Source organism: Apodemus sylvaticus, chromosome 9 (assembly GCF_947179515.1).
Source record: "Apodemus sylvaticus chromosome 9, mApoSyl1.1, whole genome shotgun sequence".
Lineage (NCBI taxonomy): Eukaryota > Metazoa > Chordata > Mammalia > Rodentia > Muridae > Apodemus > Apodemus sylvaticus.
The window spans coordinates 30,811,699-30,829,509 of NC_067480.1; the positions used below are offsets into that span (position 1 = coordinate 30,811,699).

General features: G+C 43.6%; 1 protein-coding gene across 1 annotated transcript in view; it reads left to right on the top strand.

The window, feature by feature from the left end:
• Positions 1 to 17,811, top strand: part of Col4a4 (collagen type IV alpha 4 chain) — a 133,021-nt gene that overhangs the window by 104,142 nt on the left and 11,068 nt on the right. Inside the window, exons 36-43 of the mRNA XM_052192370.1 lie at positions 2,386 to 2,493; positions 3,025 to 3,132; positions 9,760 to 9,831; positions 11,196 to 11,324; positions 11,418 to 11,531; positions 13,005 to 13,160; positions 15,490 to 15,597; positions 16,639 to 16,647. Coding sequence (XP_052048330.1) covers positions 2,386 to 2,493; positions 3,025 to 3,132; positions 9,760 to 9,831; positions 11,196 to 11,324; positions 11,418 to 11,531; positions 13,005 to 13,160; positions 15,490 to 15,597; positions 16,639 to 16,647 — 804 coding nt within the window. The remainder of the gene's footprint in view (positions 1 to 2,385; positions 2,494 to 3,024; positions 3,133 to 9,759; positions 9,832 to 11,195; positions 11,325 to 11,417; positions 11,532 to 13,004; positions 13,161 to 15,489; positions 15,598 to 16,638; positions 16,648 to 17,811) is intronic.

A 17,811-nucleotide genomic window follows, 5' to 3' on the forward strand; every position in this document is an offset into this window, starting at 1 on the left:
TCACAACCTCACCATTGTGATGTCAGCATTGCAGTGAGAACTGCGCTCTTGTTTGTGGGTCTTTTTGTTATACACCCCAATGATATAAACATTTCCAGGCTCAAAGTAGCACAAACTGTGGGCATTTTACATTACCTAGTATTTAAAGTTGGAAACCATAAGTCTGAGGTTATTTTATACTGAGTCAGGCTTTTCCAGATATTTTTTTGCCTTACCCTGCTTGATCCAGCATCTCGTGGTCATCAGTGTTTAAACTGTTCTGGTTCCTTATTTGCCGTGACTTAAACTTAGAGTTTTAAGAACTGTTCTGTTATTCCTCGGGACAGAGTTTGGATGCTCTGTTTTCCTTGGCTAGGAATCTGGGCTCTGCACTTGCATGAACTCAGTGAGGATATATAGAGAGAGCATAGTGTGTTGCGTTCCAGGATTATGTAAGCTTGTACTGGGTCAGTCTAGTTTCGTCCATTCACATCAGCTCTGAGGGAAACAGAGTCCAAATTACTCCCGAAATTTTGCTCTCCACCCAACCCTAACTTTGAGGTACTGTTCTGAATGCCTGCTTTGGCATCTTGAACTGCAGTGAGGTGCCGTGGGTCCCTTGCAGGAAGGTGTTTGGGATCAATCAGATAATACAGAGCAGGTCGAGAAGCCAGTACATTCGATTACTTAACAGGCACTGGTATTGGTTACTTTAGTGTTGTAATGAATGCTACCTCTCTGGGATTTGGAAATACAAAGCTCTGTGTTTTGTGTAAAGATTCAGCCATTGATTTCTCAGTGTAGACTATTGGTTTACCATAAATTTGAATTAAAGTCATGCATGTGAAGAAGCATATGGGGAAATGGTTACATTTCTAGTAATAAAATAAATATAATTCAAAGTGTATCAGGGTTCTCTAGGGGAAGAGATATCAACAGGTTACAGATTACATATATTATATAATGTATAACAATGTATATTGCAAAAAAGGATTTATTTGTTTGGCTTACACCGGAGAGATGGGGTAGTCTAACAATACCTGTCTGATCTTTGAAGAGTCTGAGAACTCCATAGCTGCTCAGTTCATGAAGCTAGTCCCAACATGGCGCCGAAGGCCTGCAAGGTACTTGGTGAGCTCCCATGAGCCCCTCCTGCACACTCAGTTGAAGAGGAGGACCCTCCCTGAGAGAGGAGGACTGCTTTTTAATCAAGGCTGTATGAGTAGCTGTGTTCCTTTGCTAGAACCTCCAGACTAGTGGCAACTTATCAAAAAAAAAAAAAAAAAAAAAAAAAAAAAAAAAAACCCAAGGCTGCAAATGCAAAGTCTTTAATGAGAACACGGTTTTTCTCAGGCTGCAGGCTGTAGTGCTGTGGGTGGGATCCGGGGGCGGGGTGAGGGTGGGGTGTTTGCAGGTGTAGTACTTCCTTCCAACCATAGGCAACCCATGTCAAGAGTCCATTCTAGAAGACCCAGAGAGCAGCCAACCTTTCCTTAGGAAGTCTTAGTCATTAGAAAGAGACTGTTAAGAGACTTTAATTTTTTTTTAAAGTTTTCATTATTTTAATTTAAGAGAGACACCCATTGGGTACAATGTGTAGCTCTTGTGTAGAATTTAGAGTAAGGTTTGCTACAAGAACAACAGAGTGGGGGTGGGACTGAGGTCAGGAGTGAGCAGATGACTTTAAGGACTGTTATTAATTTTCTTGGCTACCGCAGTATTTTTTTGGCCTCATGAGAAGAGTTATGTTTCAGTCCGATGCCTTGAAGCCTTTTGAGATGGCATCCCACAATGGTTATGTTTTACTTTAAAATCTTCAGGCATTTAAAAACATATTTTAGGATAAACCCAAACATCACACTATTTACCAAGAAATTCTGCTCCTGGGAAATAGTTCAAAGGAAAGATCGTGGTTAACGATCTATAAAGGGGGGCAGGAGGTGGATGTGATCAACGCATACATGTATGGCACTGTCAGAGAATAATTAAAGATTTTCATATATATCATTATGCATAACAGTAAAAAGAATTACAAGGACTTGATTGATTTTCCCCTACTTGGCAGTAGAAATTAGATTGACTAGTTAAAGTAAGATTGATTCAAAAGCTACAATTAGAAAAAGATAAAGCATTGCAAACTTGAAAACTGCCTGTGATACACTAACGGCTTTTTGAAACAGCTAATTTGGCCATCAAAACTTTCTCAACACTGTCTTCCTTACTGATCGAAAACAGTGTAAATATAAAGCCAACACACACACACACACACACACACACACACACACACACACACGAGAGAACGAGGCTTGAGGTTGACCGTTTCACTCCGGCAGGACCTGGCCTGTGTTGACCACTGTTTCAAAGAGCAATCTACAACTACTTAAATTGTGGCCCTTCCTTCTTTAGGACATACGGGAGCCCCTGGAGAGAAAGGCTTCCCTGGAGATGACGGAGCCCGAGGACCACCAGGCAGACCAGGCCAGCCCGGCTCTTTTGGACCACCAGGGTGTCCAGGTACCTTGCCAGAAAGCCTCGAAAAATCCATGAGCATCCCCGTGACTTGGCGTGCCAGAAGGAGCCGTTCTTCGTGTAGAGCCCTTTTCATCTCATTCACCCCAAACCCAGTCCAACTTCATAGGGTTTTTAAGACTTTACTCCAAGCAGCACTGGCAGGGTGCCTGCTCTGCTCCAGGCAGTTACACTGATAGCCTGTCAGTTTTCTGTCTCCTATCCCTAATGCAACGTCACATATACAGCTCAGGGTTTTAACTGTTCCTTTTCTTTTCAAGTCATCAGGGATGGAGATGGGGTTGGGGGAAGGGGATTGGGTGCGCTGGCAAATTAGAATCATGATTGGCAACTTCAATTGTTTTGTAGGTGTATCTTTTTGAAATTAAGTATTTGTTTCCTTAGGGTCAAATATATCTGCAAAGAAAAAGTAATGCAACTGTGCACCCTGGTTGCTCATGCATTGAGAACACAGATGAGCTTCCCAGGGAATGTTATTCACCTGTCACTGTCTGACATTTTCTCTCTTGTTCCCAGGCGACCCTGGGATGCCTGGACTCAAGGGCCCTCCAGGAGAAGTGGGAGACCCTGGGCCAAGAGGATATGCGGGAGATGTAGGGAGGCCAGGTCCTGCCGGAGTGAAAGGTAAGCAGGGAGAAGGCCCAGCCCTCCAGAAAGGTCCAGTACACTTGCGGCTAGATTGCCTTGATCAGGCCTCTCCAGTGCTGTCGGCAGCTCCCCCAACCCACCAGGGCTTGAGGTCACGCCCGCCTTTGCTTGCCCTCCCTTGAGGCATTCCTCAATGCCTCAATGGAATGAGGTTTCCATTCTGTTTCTTCTGAGGGCGGGTTGTGTGTGTGTCGGTCATGATAGTTTCTCATCTGCCCATTTGCCTCTACTGATTATCAAGCTCTGTTTATGCCCTAGAATCTGTTGGATTAAGATTCTGTTGGATTTTAAAGATAATATATGATTCCAGCCTTCATAAACTATTTCATAAGAAAGACGGAAGTAGCCTCTAAGACCGTAGTACTTGGGTTCAGCCTCTAGATGCTTAAGGCCTTACATGGGAATTATATTTTCACAAATGAACTCTGGGGAGGCATGATTCATGTCAGAGCTGTAGCACCAGGGGCAGCAGGCATTTGAACCCTGGGAATTGACAAGGTGGGCATCAGGGAGTGATTGACAGGACTCCCCATCCCAAATGAAATTTTAGAATTAAAAGCATGCTTGCCTGTATTACGTTACTATAAATTATTTTATAATAGATAGATAGATAGATAGATAGATAGATAGATAGATAGATAGACAGACAGACAGGCAGACAGACAAAAAAGTGAAAACAAAGCATCTTTAAGGTCAGCCTTGAACACTGCACCTAAATTACTCTCTAGACAAAGCAGAGCTGTTGAGTGATGGAGAGATAGAGACATTCCAGAGGCCCTGGACTCTCTCATCCAAATGTGATAAGGGCATCCAGTCATACAAGGAAAGTAGCCTACCACTTAGATAGCCAGGTATAGCTTAACTCACAGAAACAGCTCGATGATGAACTCTTTAGACACTAGCTACAATTAAAAACTTAGAATTGCACCAATGCCCATTTCTTGAGTTCCGAGGTACTATAAGCACTGTCTGTCCATCACACCTATGGAGTGTATAGACCACACTCTGTTCGCATGTATATAACATCAAAAGCACTGTTTTTAATCTTGCTAGTCCATGATATGAAATAAATGCACAACAACCTATTTTTGACATTGTGGGTATTGATGGAGAAAACGTTCAGAAATAAGGAGAGTGGTGCACTAGAGGTGGACATAGAGGAAAGTGACAGACTTTAAAGAGTCTGTATACATCAATATGTGTACTGATGATTGTGGTAAGGGGTAGGAAGATAAGAAGGCATTCCAGAGAAAGAGCACCCATCTAAATTATATGCCCGCCCTTTGTCAGATATGGAAGCACGTGTTGTGGTTGTCATCTGTGGCATTTAGAGGCAAGAGTAGTCTGATTATTTGTCTGGATAGGCAATAACAAGGTACATCCCAGAGTGCTTACTGTTATCAAATAGTCCTGTCCCTGTGATCTTCTGTCTCCCCCGCCCACTGGTCCATTTCTCCCATTCTAGATAAATGTCTTTTCTCTCTGCTCTAGCATCACACCTGCACAGGACTTTCATATCAACAGAATGGGACGTTTTGAAAAGTGAGGCCTTTCCGTATTGCCCTTGGTACCAGCTGATACACAATAAGGATTTTGGTTGATGAATAAGTAGTTATGAAGTCAGGTACCAAACAGCCATCAAAGGGCTAAACTTTCCTTGTCCGCCCCCTGACAAGTTAGCTCCATCTCCTCGTCTCCTTCTTTAGCCCCTGCCATCTCCAGGTCATTGGCTTATATACATCTATTACATGTTAGGAAAATCAAAGTACTTCTTCTTGGAAGAGTTAGAAACCACTTCTGGAATTAAATATTTTATTGTTTTGAAAAATCCAAATTCTTGGGGTTTTTTTCCTCATCCCTTCTGCTTTTCACATCTCAGCTTTCCAAGACTCCTAGCCTTTCAACAGGTTGTGGGGCCGTGTGCAATGCTTAGAGCAATGCTGAAGGAAGGGGAACTCTTCCTTTGGAAGTTTCCAGCACACTGGAATACTTACTGGCAACTAAGTAACCTGACGGGAGTTGTCGTTAGAACAAATGATCTCTTGATACTTTCTCCATCTCCACTGACATTTGCAGTAATGTGAAAACCAGGCAACCCATGACGAATTTAAAGTCTCACACAACACGATGATACTGTTGTCCTGAGATTTTTCTCTGGTGGTTGTGGACATTTCCTGTTTCTGGCAACCCCTCAGCCTTCCTGGCCTCCTCTTTGACTTCAACATTCTTCCAGTCTGGAAGGGCTTAGGAGGAATCCAAAAGAAAACATCTGACATTGTTAAGGGCTTTCTCTTCACAACCTTCCAATTCCACACAACAGGGAACATTTCCGAGTGTCTGCAGGTGGTTATAATATATTCTTCCTTTTCCCCTTTGATCATTTATCAAATAGCCTCACAGTAACATTACTTTTTTAAAAAAAACATCTTAGACATGAACCCAGCCCATAATAAAATCACTTCAAAAGTTATTGCTGATTGCCTCCTAATGTGTACTGAAATAGTAAGTTTCTTGAGATCACAGGGCATTTTACTCGCTATACACACCCCTGCTGCAGTGCTCCTTTGCTACCACTGGGGGACGCTGTTTCACTGCACACGGCACAGCAAACGGTCCAGCCAACCATAAAAACAAACCAAACAGTGGGATACAGTCTTAAAACTCAAAACATCTCAGGATAAATCCATTGTTGCGGTTTATCATGCCGATGTAAAAACGAAGCCCGATCCAGCAGAAACACTTTGAACCGAGAAGCTAAATATTTGAAATATGTTCTGAGTAAGGTAGGGGAACCAAGTTTCTTGTTTGAACAAACCAGCTGCTGAACTCCGATGTGTTTGCTCTGCTCTCACGGACAGGATGGAGTTTTGAGTCCTGCTTGGGTCCCATCCGAATTAAGCTTTAACTTAGACACTCGCCACAAGTGACTTGTTTGCTTGCTTTCCGCCCCTCTGGGTACATGGACCCTCTAATAGGAAAGCACCCCATTTCTAGTTGTACATCCACACAAGATGAGAATGACGGAAACCTACTGAGAATCACCCGCTGTGTGTGTGACAGTCTATTGTGGACAGGCTATCTGGGCCAGCAGCAGGTGAAATTGTTCACTGTTGTGTTTGTGGCACGGTAAGTGGGTGCACACACGTTCATGTGTGTGAGTTTGCGTCTGTGGGCCTGTGAGTGTCTGTGGAGGTCAGAGGTCAATGCTGGCTCTTTCTCAATTGCTTTCCACCATGTTTGGGTTTGGTTTGGTTTTGTTTGTTTGTTTGCTTGTTTTGTTTTTTTGAAATAGGATCGTTCACTCTCAGTTGATTCTCTTCTTGGTGATTTTAGTTTGTGTCAGGTTGACAAAACAACAACAACAACAACAACAACAACAACAAAAACAACTGGACACTTACTGAACCCAGAGATCCCTGATTGGGCTGGAGTAGCTGGGGTTACATATGTGCACCCCAGTTTGTTTTTTAATGTGAATGCTGGAGAGAGGGAAACTCAAGCCCTTGTCATTGCGTGGGGAGCACTTCACTGTCTGAAACATCTTCCCAGCCCCGCTAGTTCACTTCTGAAAGGTGCTTGGAAATGACTTTTATGAGGAAAGAAATGCTTTCTGTCACAGAGCTATGACAATCAGAACAGCACCCTACCCCCCAGTTCCTGTAACAAAATTATTCTCCTATCTCCCACCCCAGCACTTAGCACAGGCTGGCTGGATGTCGTTGCCTCTTTGTCTTGTCAGGTCAGGGTCTTGTCTTGCTTGCGTCCCATTGTCTCTTCAGCGCCTGTCATGGGATACATGCCTGGGGGGGGGGGGCAGGGTGGAGCTGTATGCATTGGGAAGCCATATTTATCCTTTCAGTAGGTGCTTGTATATTTGCTAAGTAAATAAAGGTTTCTAGTTTAACTCCTATTTTGGATTCTTTTCTTGATATGAGTTCTCAAGGGTTTTTCAACCTTTGCCTAGAGTTGTGAAGATTTCACTTCTCCATCGACATTAAAGTCAGGGTGGCCAGCTGCCTCCTTTGCCTGGGACTCTCTTAGGATGTGGAAGTCCCAACGCTGAAAGCTCCAGTCAAGCAGGGACCCACTAGTCACCCTATTAAAATGTAAAGCCAAACTAGTGTCCTGGGTGTGCAGAGTAGGATTTTTTTCCTGGCTTTAGAACAAAATCATAGCCTGAGGGCGGGAAATCTGTCACCAAGAGTGGGCTGCCTGTCACAGAAGGAAGGCACAGTGTGCTGGGTGGAGGTTACAGTCACTGACCAGAGGAAGAACAAGCAATACTGGCCCCTGAGTGCAGCCGGGTGCAGCCTTAAATGGTGGTTGTTAAACAGAAGGACTATCAGAGAGGTGAATAAAAATTCCTCATTACCCAGGAATGTGCTTTGTTAGTCTAATTGCCCTTCATCTGTACTGTATATATTTTATGCATGAACAACTTTCTGATTTAGAGATGGGATTGATAAAAAGCTTTCAGTAAAAGGGGAAAATTATGCTTAAAACCCTGCCCAGATGTAGCTGCATTCAATTTAGAAAGATAACATTGGGTCACATAAGGGTCGGCCAGTCCAACAATGGCGAGGGGCTGGGCCGTGACAGTCCAGGATCTGGATGTGTTGATGTGACAATGGAGAGCTGGCAGAGGCTAGGGCAGCCCTCCTTTAGCCAAGTCCCCAAGCCATCAATCTTGGTGGCTAAGCTAACACTGGAGATCAAAACACATAGAAGCAGCAACGTGGTCTCGAAAAATTTATTATCATTTTAGATAGATTGCAATAAATATCCAGATTTGGCAGAAGAAGGTGGTCGTTGTGTTCTTTTGGTGCAAACTTGAAATACTGGCTCATAAAATAGGAAAGAGGATTGGAAAATAAACCAAGCCAGGACTGTGAAAAGTGGTTAGAAAATACAAGATTTAGGGGAAATAAGGACGCACCCCCAACCCCCTTTTCGAATGCAAGAAAATATGGCTCATTTGAATGGATCTAAATTTGAGATCTTAAAAGAAGAATAACAGTTGTCTATTTCAAGTACTCCTGATAAACAGATTGGAGCCAGTAATTATGCCATCCTCCAATAAGGACTCTCCGTGAGAGCCTGCGTTACCAAACAAAGAACAATCAGCATTCAGGTTATTTGGTACCTAGGTAGATGTCTCTAACTTCTCTAAATCAGACTTGTTCCATAAATGTATTATTAAAACTGTGGCATGCAAGCAGAAGCTGTAGTGCATTCTTTAGCTTTCTCTCCATCTTTCCAGTCCTTGGTGTCCCTTCTTCGTTCTCTGTAATTCACTCCTTGAGTCAACAAGCACTCATTCAACACTTACAAGGTGTAGGAACTATGTTCAGCACGGGGATAGAAAGACTAGTAAGGCCTGGTTCTGTGCTCTGATTCCCCCTTGATCCAGGGAGGCAGCTGCCCAAAACACAACCGTTGTACAGCCCAATCTAGGCAACCTATCCAGGGAGCCCTAAGGAGGAGCCCTGCGGGGCACCTCGGGAGCCACTTTCTGTGTGTTTGGTCACATGAGCGTGTTGTCACCAAGTGCTAATCTGAGTGGGTGGTGGGCTGCGTGGAGAAGAACTTAGTTCTGTGTGGGAAAGAACAGATACTGGGGGGCAGAAGGGAAGTCCAACAATGAAGGTGGAAGGGCATTGGGTTTGGCCAAAGGCTGCAATGAGCTTCCTTCCTAGAGTCACATAGTGGGACAACAAGGCACATGGGACCATATGTGGCTGGGCTCTGCACCCACGAGGGGACTCTATGATACTTGGTACCTGCCTGTTTCCCTCCTCTCTGCTCCCTCACTTCTGCCCCCCTCGACTTAGGGCTGGCGTGTTAGGAAACTGTCATTTGAAAACACTAAGCACAATCCAACATCTACTGATAGAAAGCCCTGGGGAACAATTAGAACCGGATGTGTCCGATGGCTAGGCTGGTGGCTGGCTGCTGGGAGATCTCTAAGAAGCCTTTGGTTAGTTTAATCCCATGTGTACTGACACTAGTGGAGGCATGAAGTCTGCTTTTCAGAGCCTGGGTTGGAATTCAGAGATCACCAGAAAGCCAATGTGTGTGCTGGTAAGAAGGTATCAAGGGGCTGTTTTGAAAGAACCAGCTGCAGAGAAATAGCTACAGCTGAGCTTGACCCACGGGTCTGGTTTTCAGTAGTGCACGCTTAACACAAAACCATCCAGCACATGGTAGTCCCATACACCACAGCAGGAATCATCTTGTTTTGCTTCATTACCATGACTACGTCTGGAAGGAGTTAGGACCAGCACACACCCTGGATGAAAAAGGGAGATTCAAACTAGGAAGCAGAAAGTGTGCGATGATTTCCTTGTCTAAAGAGATTTTATCGTCGTCAAATCAAAGGTCACTTCCTGCATGCAAATGTGGCAGCTCTAGACTCTCATCCATCATGAGATAGTTAGAAATCAAGTTAAGTCTTCTTGTCAGAACATCTTCACCACATGAATGTGCTGAAAATCACTCAGGCTGGGTTCAGGCCACTAAGGGGTGGCCTCCAGACAGAGATCTGTCACTGGGAACCAATAGCTGGTCTAACCTTTGGGACCCAGAATGTGTGCTGTGTTTCAGGGCCTCCTGGGTCTCCTGGTCTGAATGGCTTGCACGGTCTGAAGGGTGAGAAAGGAGCACGAGGCACCTCAGGTAAGAAAGAGTCACTGGTGATCAAACTTTGATCAATGGACTGGATGAAGTGGAAGCCTCTCCCTGGTGTTCCTTGACAGCCTGAGAACTGGGGGGGGGGGGGGGGGGTGACTCCAAAAGAATAGCCCAGGGTAGAGACAATGATGGAGCTACTTCTAGTTCTGTGAGCGATTTATATAAAAAGGACATCTATGAAATCTTAACGCAAACAAGCGGCAGTCTCTTATTGTTTAGGTTTGTCAACTGAATCGCTGACTTCTTGCTCAAATGGGACCAGATTTCAAGAGGCTGTGAAAAACAGTCTTGCTTTTTTTTTTTTAAAGTGGCTATTGCTTTGTTTTAAGTATACCAATGGCTTGTCCAACCAAGATAATCTAATTAGCAGTGCTGGCTTTCCTGTACCTAGGACTGTCAAGAAAAATTACTTAAATTATTTCGCATTAGTTTTTTTTTTTAAAAAAAGATTTCTCTTTATAATTTTCAATTATGAGAAATAAATTTCACATGCTTGTGAGCACAGGTGCTGGACGAGGCCAGAGACATTGGCTTCTCCATGGAGATGGAGCTACAGGCCGTAATTTCTGAATGTACAACATGGTTGCTGTGATTCAGAGTTGGGTCCTCTGGAAGAGGGGCCAGTGCTCTTAACTGCCCAATTATTTCTCCAGCTCCCAACCTGCCATTATTTTCGATATCACAGACAGGTTGATCTTCAACCACTGTGGTTTAGCTTGCTCCATTAAAAAAGTGTCTATTGTATTATTGTCTCATTTAAATAACCTACAGTCAGACATAGTAGCTGAACCCAAATTGTGCATCTAAGTAACTGTTAGAAAAGGGATTTTACAGCTAGGTGTGATGCTGTTGGAGAGAGATGGACTCTTTATGGATTTTGCATGTTCAAAGAGTGACTTAGGTCACCTAAAATTTGATTGGTGGCTCTTTCAATGGGTCTGACTGAATATGTAAGCGACCCTTCCAAGAAACCAAAGATAGCCCCTCCCCTTCCAATGGGAAGGTCCAGAGTACAGGAGTTCTCATGGCAGACCTGTTCCACTCAGATTTCTAGGCAATCTTTCACAGTTATTAGTGATCATCTCCTTTGCTTTCGCTTTGTGAAACTGTCCCTAAACTAATGTTTCTTAAAATCTGGCACACAATCCCAAAAGAAACCAAACCTGTTGTTGGCCATTGTGATGTCATTAATAAAAAATGGGGACTCAAGGAATAGAGCATCGTTGCAGGCCAGAGTTTGCTCTCTGCAGAACCAGTCACCTTCTCTGACACACCCCTGCTCGGGGGCTGGGTCCTTTTAGATTCTGTGACGTGTATAAACAAGAGTTGATGCTGTTTTTCTCATTAAGGTTTGCTCGAAATGGGTCCACCTGGGCCAATGGGAATGCCTGGACAAAAAGGAGAGAAAGGTGACCCTGGGAGCCCAGGGATTTCTCCCCCGGGACTTCCTGGAGAAAAGGGCCTCCCAGGACCCCCAGGTAAGAAGCTGCATTTTTTTGATATTTCCTCAAGAATTAGTTTTAAACATTTGAGATGCGGCAGGGCTAACATATGAACACGCACTTCCACAGGGAGACCAGGACCACCTGGTCCCGCAGGTGCCCCAGGAAGAGCTGCGAAAGGTGACATTCCTGATCCAGGTCCACCTGGAGACTGGGGACCTCCTGGCCCTGATGGCCCAAGAGGTATGATGACATTGTGACTGAGGATGACAGCGGTCTCTTCCTTAGAAACTACCAGCTAGATATGGCTATAGTATCTCACAGAGAGGCCCCAAAGCAGCTCTACCAACTTAAAAGATGGATAAGTGAGGTGCACCCGGGTGGGCAGTGTAGGTAGCAGTATCTCCCAGAACCAGGAAGAGGAGAGCACATCCCCCTGACTCATCTATGTCAACTGCATCAGACTCCTGCTGCCCAGGTACAAACAGAGGTGGAGTGAGCCTTTCTGATCACCAGATTGGCACTGCCTGTCACAAGCACCCACTAGGAAGCTGTGTTCTCCATGTTGTCTAGCGCCTGTCTGCTGGCCCCGAGGGGCAGGACCCATGTCTGTCATGCACACAGAAAGTCTGCACATGGCTCCAGCAGTGCATGCTGCCTCTCTCATTGCTTCACATGGGTGGATTCTGGTAGGGCAAGATTCTGGAAATTATAAACAGCTTTGTAAGAAGAAAGTGACAATAGACTAGGTTGATCTAAGAGTCAGGGAAAGAGCATGGGATAGTGATGGATTCTCCCTTGCTGAGAGCCACTAGGCACAATCACAGAGGCTCATACAATTCTTACATGGAAGCACAGACCTGCCGTCTTGTCTTTCTGTTGTTGTTGTTGTTGTTTTGACTTTGGTAAGGGTGAGATTATATGCTGAAAATAAAAGCAATAAAAACTGTGCTAGGAAGTATAGATGTTAAGTGAGAATAGTTAAGGTCAGCTCACTTGTATGTATAGATAATTGTTTTAAAATAAGATTATAATTTGGAAGGCACATTCCTTGCTTATTAGCTATCTTTTCTTAAAATTTTATTCATCCATCTACCCACCCATTTATCCATCTAAGCTTCAAGCTATGCACCCATCCATTCACTCAACCATATATGTATCCCCCACCCATTTATCTATCCATCCAACCATCCACTCACTCACCCAAGCAACCATCTACTCACTCATCCATACACATACCCACCCATTTATCCATCCATTTAACCACCCATCCCCACATCCTCCCTCCCTCCCACCCATCTACTCATTTATTCATCCTTCCACCCACTTACCATCCATTCACCCAACCACTCATCCACCCATCCATCCATCCACCCACCCATCCACCCATCCATCCACCCATCCATCATCCATCCATCCATCCAACCATCCATCCATCCATTCAACCATCCATCCATCCATCCATCCATCCATCCATCCATCCATCCATCCAACCATCTAACCTGCTAAAACAATGTGATTTTTGCAGATACAAATCATTAGCTGAAACTTCCCAAATGGTTCAAAAGGAAAAGAAGTCTAATATTAATCTATTTAGTTTAACTTTTCTAAGCTTGGACCCTGTAGCTTCTTAGGGAAAGCAATAAAACCCCCAAACCACCAATATTCCCCTTTGTCTTTGACTGAAAGCATGCTCTTGCCTCCTCTCTGTGTCAGGAGTACCTGGGCCTCCAGGTCCCCCTGGGAATGTCGACCTTCTGAAGGGGGATCCAGGTGACTATGGTTTCCCAGGACCACCTGGCTCCCGAGGTCCACCAGGCCCTCCAGGGTGTCAGGGTCCCCCAGGATGTGATGGCAAAGATGGCCAGAAAGGTATGAATGTTGGTATTTTTTTTCTGGGGTATATGTAGACTTTCCTTATCTTAATTTAAAGGTCTGGGGTACTATCTTCATTCAAATAATGACATACCTATTTCTTGTGGAAATGATGATGTCATTTCTAAAATGTCCTGATTTCCTCTAAAAAGTCCTCAGGTTTGAATTAAAATTGAAAGAAGGGCACACAGGGGCTGGACCTGGTAGTGTGCCCTGTGTTTGATGTCCAGTGTGTGGCAGACTGGGTGGCAGTGGCCTCTTCCCAGCACTAGAGAGGAAGCACCAGGAGGATCTGCACTTCATGCTAACCATTGACTATATAGTGAGTTCAAGGTCAGCCTAGGGTACATGAGACCTGTATTCAATAAATAACAAGCTGGAAAAGAAAAAGAATGAATCTTTTGCACCAGAACCGAGCAATGGAAATATAAGGAGCCTCATACAAGTGAATTAAAAATGCAGAAGCCACATTTAAGAAGTGAGACTAGCCAGGCATGGCGGCTCATGGTATGTGTAATCCCAATGTATGAAAATTGCTGTGAGTCCAAGACCAGCTCGGATTGCATAGCACATTCCAGGACAGCCTGAGTTATAGAGCCGGAACATGGCTCAAAAATGCCCATTCCCCATAACAGTTTTTTAAAAACATAAACAAATGGAATTCACCATTTAAATATTATTGTTTTAAATAGAGAAGGAGAATAAAATCACCAAAGAGATACTGCTGTTCATTCTCCCAAACCCAGCACCTCTCCCCAGTCCCCCGCACGCCCTGCCTGCCATCGAAACTCCATGTGTGTTTTAGACTTAATTCAGCCTAGCCCAGTGTGCCCACTAGACTTGTGTAGCTGGGAAGGAACAGGTGCTTTCTGGAGCAGTTTTATTGAAAATGGACTTGTGATTTTTTTCTTTTCATCTTTCTTATTTTATTAGAAAGAGGTCTGGGTTTTAAAATCCCACTCGCCAGGCGGTGGTAGCGCACGCCTGTAATCCCAGCACTCTGGGAGGCAGAGGCAGATGGATTTCTGAGTTCGAGGCCAGCCTGGTCTACAGAGTGAGTTCCAGGACAGCCAGGGCTATACAGAGAAACCCTGTCTCAAAAAAATCAAATCTAAAAGCCAAAAATAAAATAAAATAAAATAAAATAAAATAAAATAAAATAAAATAAAATAAAATAAAATCCCACTCTGAAATTTCCAAAAGAAGCCCAGAAATGAGCACCTCACTTTACTTCCAAACCCAGTATGAGACACGGCAAAAGATTAAGCAGAGAGGAAACCGAACATATCCCGAGGATGCAATAGCCACAGTGCAAAGCTAGCGATGGGACTGTGAAGTGCATGCCTGTGAATAGCAGGCAGCAACCACTTTATCTCTATAAAACCTCTATAAAATCAGCTATCAAATCTCTATAAAAATCTATAAAATCAGCTGTGATGCTGTAACTTACATCTGCAAGCCTATGGGCTTCTGCTCATTGAATATCAGAATCAGCCAGACATGCCATCAAAAAAAGAAGCCAAGACAGCTAGAGCATGCATGTTTACCTGAACAGAAGCTTCGGATCTGGGGGAATAGCATGCCAGCTTAATCCCGATGGCCTTGCCCAGGACAGAGGCGATGTTAGAAATAGTTGGTAGGTGAGGCCGGTGAGATGGTTCAGTGACTGCAAAAGCACTGACTGTACAAGCATGAGGAACTCAGCTTAATCCCTGGAAATAGAGAACTGACTCTGCCAAAGTATTCTATGACTTCCACACATGCACTGTAGCATGCACACATACTCCCCCATCTTACACACACACACACACACACACACACACACTAATTTTTAGGATTAAAATATTAGTGAAACCACTATCTATGTGCTTCTCGCTTTATTCCCATTCTAAGAGGCACACCAGCTAGTCCATGGTGTCTAAAAATACGTATTGGGCACCTACTGGAGAATAGAGGAACATAAACTTACATAGCATTGACATGAGCCAACAAGGAAAGGATGCTGTGGGTGGTGGGCATAACTTTAAGCTCTGCAGACACCTTACCCCTAGGTATTTCTTCCTTCCCAGTTCTAGTCCTTTCCTGTCCCCAGAGAAGGTTCAGGATACAGGGCTTCGCATTTTCATTCAGTTTTGGCTTTGTAGCCCTTCTTATTGACCGTTGGGGCTCTTCTGCAGAAGGAGTTCAACCTTCCAAAGGGAGACAGAGTTCCTTCCTCACACTGACTCTGCCCAGCTCTTTCTCGAAGCAGAACTCTACAGATATCTAACCAGTTATAGTCACTGTAATGCTCCCTTCTGTTCCCTCATTTTTATCTTTCCTTTAGGACCAATGGGACTTCCAGGGTTTCCAGGGCCACCTGGTCTTCCTGGGGCGCCTGGAGAGAAGGGATTACTTGGTCCTCCAGGCAGAAAAGGGCCAGTAGGTCCTCCAGGTAAGCTCTTGGTGCTCATCAGCTCCTAAGGCATGCCCGTACAGCCTCTCATCTTAGCAGTTCCTGTGAGGGTCAGCCTGCATTCAGAATGCCTGCATACTTGTGAATTAAGCCCTTCCAATATAAAGAATGTATCTGTTTCAGATTGCCCCATCAAATCTCAGGTCTGATAAATGATAAGAACAAATACATTTAAGAATTAATAGCTCATGTTGAATATGTTATTTATAAAGGAAGAAATATTTGTGTGTTTTTCACCCATGAGACAGAAGAGGATTAGATTACTGTTAGGATTTTATGTTTACTTCTTGTCCCTAGATTTCCATTGACATCTTGTCTAATTTCTGAAAAGTACATTAGTTACTTTGGGAAGAGGGGTCATTTAACCTAATTATTTAGCCATTTTTTAAACAGTAAGAATGAATCAGGAAGAGAAAGAACAAACAGACATGTGTATGAGTTTAGTGGAAGTCATGTCTTTAAAAATCCCAAAACAGTAGCATAGATATTCAGATTGTTTTGCAGATAGCAATTCAGATTGTTTTGCAGTGTTTGTGGCACCATAATCCAGAGGACAAATATAGTACACTACTCCATCAGGGGTCACAGTACAGTAGACAGAGGTTGCTATGTGTATTCTTCTTGCTTCCTTTCTGTGCCTATAACCTATCAAACATGACAGATGAATACAGAATTGTCAGGAGACTTTAAGTGCCACAATTCCTATACGCACTCACTCAGGACACATGTACCATGGAAAATCAACTAGAATTGTCTGTTTCCCCAGAGACTTTCCTTTCAAGTCCTTGTAAAAGTGAGAACTCCATTAGTACAGAATCGTAGCTGCTCCTGTCAATCACAAGGATGCAAACGCCTTATGAAACTACATCGGCACTCTGCTTGTCACCCATGGCCCGCACACTATTATTTATGTTCTCAGTCATCGCTTTCCCCTTTGTCCTCACTCACACATTTAAATTTTCTTTCTACCACATGAAATCCATCGCCTGGTTTTGCATCTCGGCTGTGGCAACTCTTCAGGCTGCAGAGGTAAGAGTTACTGTGAAATGGATCCCCCCCCCCCATTTGCCTGTCTTTACATTCCTGCACTTACTCTCCCCACTGTATTTGTGACTTAAGCTGCTGCATATTTTTGTAAGTGGGGTTTCTGGGGTCGTCGAAGGTTTTAATGTCTTGGCTTCTTTGCTACAGCTATAGTAAATAACCTCTTGTTAGTGTCCTGGTGATGACCCTCACCACAAGTCGTCAAGGTGAGGTAGGCATTCAGCTTACAGAACTTTAGTTCAGGAAGTGCTCTTGGTGTTGGATGCCACCGCACACAATAGTGTAGCTCCTCTTTCAGATTCCTACAAGGTAAACATACACAACATCTCCAAAAAGAGCAACACCAACGTTACTAAACAGTGAGCCCTTATACTTATAAGCGACATAAGTACATTTTCAAGAAACAAATTTATTTGTATGTTAAAAATAAAATATTTATAGAATACTCTGACATGCAAAAGCAAAGTATGATTTTGTATTTAAAAATATTCCCCATGGGAAAAGTAGGCAGGTGTGGTGGTTCATATATGCAATCCCAACTTTGGAAACTGAGGCAAGAAAATTTGCCCCAGGCTAGCCTGGGCTATAGGCTGAGACCTTTTCTCAAAGATCCATCAAGAGCTGAGAGGACTGCTGAGAAGGGTTGTTAGCTAAGAGCACGGGGCTGCTGGTTCAGAGGACCAGGCTTTGATTCCCAGGCCCCACAAGGCAACTCGCAATTTTTCATAACTCCAGTTCCAAGGAATATGACACCCTTTCTGACCTCCACAGGCGCTAGGCATACACATGATACACAGACATACATGTCATCAAACACCCATACACACAAAATCAAAAGAAAATTTAAATCCACCCCACCCCCAAAAAACAAAAAGAGAAAAAAAAATTACAAAGATGTATAGTTTTTTTTCTTTCCAGGTATTTGTTATTACTCTAAAGAAAATTACCCTGAAAACAGACCCATATATTGCTTTTAGGGATTTTTAGAAGAGATATTTTTATGCCTTTTCTTTCAGCTTCTGCATTATTAATAGGTAAAGGAAAAGAGAATAAAAATTTCAAAAAAACATTGTTATTTTAAATATTTATAATTTAAAACTAAATTTGGATGTTTCTGCCTTCTCTGTGTGATAAGTTGAAATCACACAG